We start from the raw sequence: 2453 nt of genomic DNA, 5'->3' as shown, positions 1-2453 counted from the left end.
GGCGCAAATGCTATTGCTTTGGCAGCTGTATCCGAAAGGACAGCATGAATCCCCGCACTTCGGCAGAGAATCGCCAAGCCGTGTCGTCTTAACCACAGCTTTTGGGTGAAGTGTGGCATTTTGCTGTGAAACATCGCAAGTGATCGGCTCAATATAGGCGCAACTTTGCCCGCTGGGGCAGCAGATGGCGGAACTTGCATTATCCAAACTTACGCAGGTCGATGTGGACGGACAGCAGAAAGAGGATGGCAGTTTGGAGTTGCTGCATTGCTCGTACGATGCTGGACAAGAGTCAGAGGCCCGATTCAGCAGGCTGTTGAAGGCATAGCTCGGTGAGATGGTAGTCACAACGATGGTGAAGGCCACCAAGGGCGCAGTGAAACTTGACCTCGCCATTTGGCAATATCAAGGGTCCTCTAGAAGACAGACTTGCAGTATGATACCAATGATGGTAAAAAAGATGAGTTGAAGATGAGATTAGTTGATTAGAGTATTCCCAACAACAAAGGGACAGTCAAACTTTGAAGCTGAAAGGACTGTAGAGAAAGACAAAGAACAATCTTCAGAACACACAAAAGACAACAAAGAGATCCAGCGCAAAGTAAGAGACAGGAAGCTGATTCAATGCCCAAAATAGTCATCAGGCCATCATTTAAGGAGCATCCAGGGCCATGGCAGCTACAAGCGCCGCCATCTCAAAATAGAGACGGTAGATGGGGCTCATCGTAGGTCGCATATTGAAAGATCAATACTCCGTATAGGCGCCCAAAATCAGAGCCGCTATTCTTGATGCAGTCCGGGTTCAAAGCGTCCCATTTGACAACGCAATATGGGCCTGAAACGAGGGCGCGTAGAGGGTTGACTGAGAGAAGATGCAAAAGACCGTCGATGGGCGGTTAGCAGACAGAGGAAGTAAATCTTTGGCCGCTGATTGGCTGAGTGCAAAAACGCCTTACCTCAGCAACGCTAGTCCCAATACAGCAAATTCGAATATCCGCGATGGAAATTCTGCGGCCGTGAAGCTGCTCTCCATTTGATGTTCAGATGAGATCCCTCAATTCCACGCCCTCATCATGCTGAACCGACTCCTCCGGCCGCAGACCCCTCTGCGTGCATTGTCCGCTCTTTCTCAAGTAAGCTTTCCCGTCTTCCCCACAGCCCTTGGCTTGCATTACAGAACTGATTGCTCCTTCTGGTAGAAACCCATCTCCGCCCTCCCACGCTTCCAGACACGACAGTTGCACCGAGTCCCCCAGTTGACGCACGATTCATACTTCAAGAACAATGGCATTCCGGAGCTATTGTCGCCAGAGGCATTCGACTTTGCTTGGACGCAATATCAGACTCTCCTCATTGATAAACTGAATCTTTTGACACAGGGTGAGAAGACCTTCCGCAAAACCTCCATCTTCAGCTTGACTTGGCGTTTTGGCAAAATTTGCAATTGAGTATAATATGGGGTCAATATCTGATGCCGGACCCATAGACACCGTCGACGCCGATGCGAAACCCGGAGAACTGCTGGTCAAGTACTCCCGGCGTCCGGAGATGGCCTCCGTTTTCAACTACGCCTCGATGGCTCACAACAACCATTTCTTCTTCAACTGCTTGGTGAGTGGAACGCAAGGAGAAGCATCGCTATCCGGCCGGTAACATCTAATCTGTTTTTGCAATAGTCACCCACCCCCACTCAGATTCCCGAAAAGTTCGCCAAAGACATTATCGACACCTGCTCCTCCGTCGAATCCCTGAAGCTCGACTTTCTGGCTACCGCCAACGCCATGTTTGGTCCCGGTTTCGTGTGGCTGGCTAAGAACCTCGAGCGGGAAGGATTGATGCACATTTTCTGCACCTACAATGCAGGCTCGCCCTACCCTGCTGCTCACTCCCGGCGCCAACCGGTCGATATGGCCACCCATAGCCCCGATGCGCCTCTGGGCAACATGTACGCCGGCTCAATGGGTGCCCACTCACTGAACCAGAAGAGCATGGCCCCCGGCGCCGTTGACGTGCAGCCCATTCTGTGTGTCAACACCTGGGAGCACGTCTGGATGATGGACTACGGAATCGGCGGCAAGGCCGAGTACCTGGAGCGGTGGTGGGACCGGATCAACTGGGAGGCTGTGTTTGACAACTACAACGCGGTCAGCTCGTTGAAGGGAGCCCGCCATGCGGCCAACCGGAATCGCAGCCTAAGCATGCTATGAAAGAATACGTACAGGATGCATGTGTTTCGATAATTGAATTGTACTATACTATTGGCCAGGCTTTGTTCAGGGGTTTTCTTTTCTCATATGTTGTCTAAATGTACAGCGGTTCGTCTCGAGATAGAGATACAGAATGGAAAGAATGCAACTGATCCTCTATACTATACAATACCATGTACCCTCAGCTCCCCATGCCTCTATACAACCCATCCCACCCCCAGAGCCCGAATAACTGATGATTACCTC

The 2453-nt window shown here is 51.1% G+C and overlaps 1 protein-coding gene across 1 annotated transcript; it reads left to right on the top strand.

Moving 5' to 3' along the window:
- Positions 1 to 1073: 1073 nt before the first annotated feature.
- On the top strand, positions 1074 to 2207 carry sod4 (mitochondrial 37S ribosomal protein mS42; the record flags this gene model as incomplete). Its single annotated transcript, XM_026753694.1, has 4 exons — positions 1074 to 1133; positions 1200 to 1380; positions 1487 to 1611; positions 1677 to 2207. The coding sequence occupies 4 exons, from the start codon at positions 1074 to 1076 to the stop codon at positions 2205 to 2207; spliced, it is 897 nt and encodes a 298-aa protein (XP_026610590.1).
- Between the last annotated feature and the right edge of the window lie 246 nt (positions 2208 to 2453).

Source organism: Aspergillus thermomutatus, assembly GCF_002237265.1.
Source record: "Aspergillus thermomutatus strain HMR AF 39 chromosome Unknown NODE_297, whole genome shotgun sequence".
In the NCBI taxonomy this organism is placed as follows: Eukaryota; Fungi; Ascomycota; class Eurotiomycetes; order Eurotiales; family Aspergillaceae; genus Aspergillus; species Aspergillus thermomutatus.
Note: the sequence above shows the minus strand (reverse complement) of the source record. Positions and strands in the feature narration are given on the sequence as shown.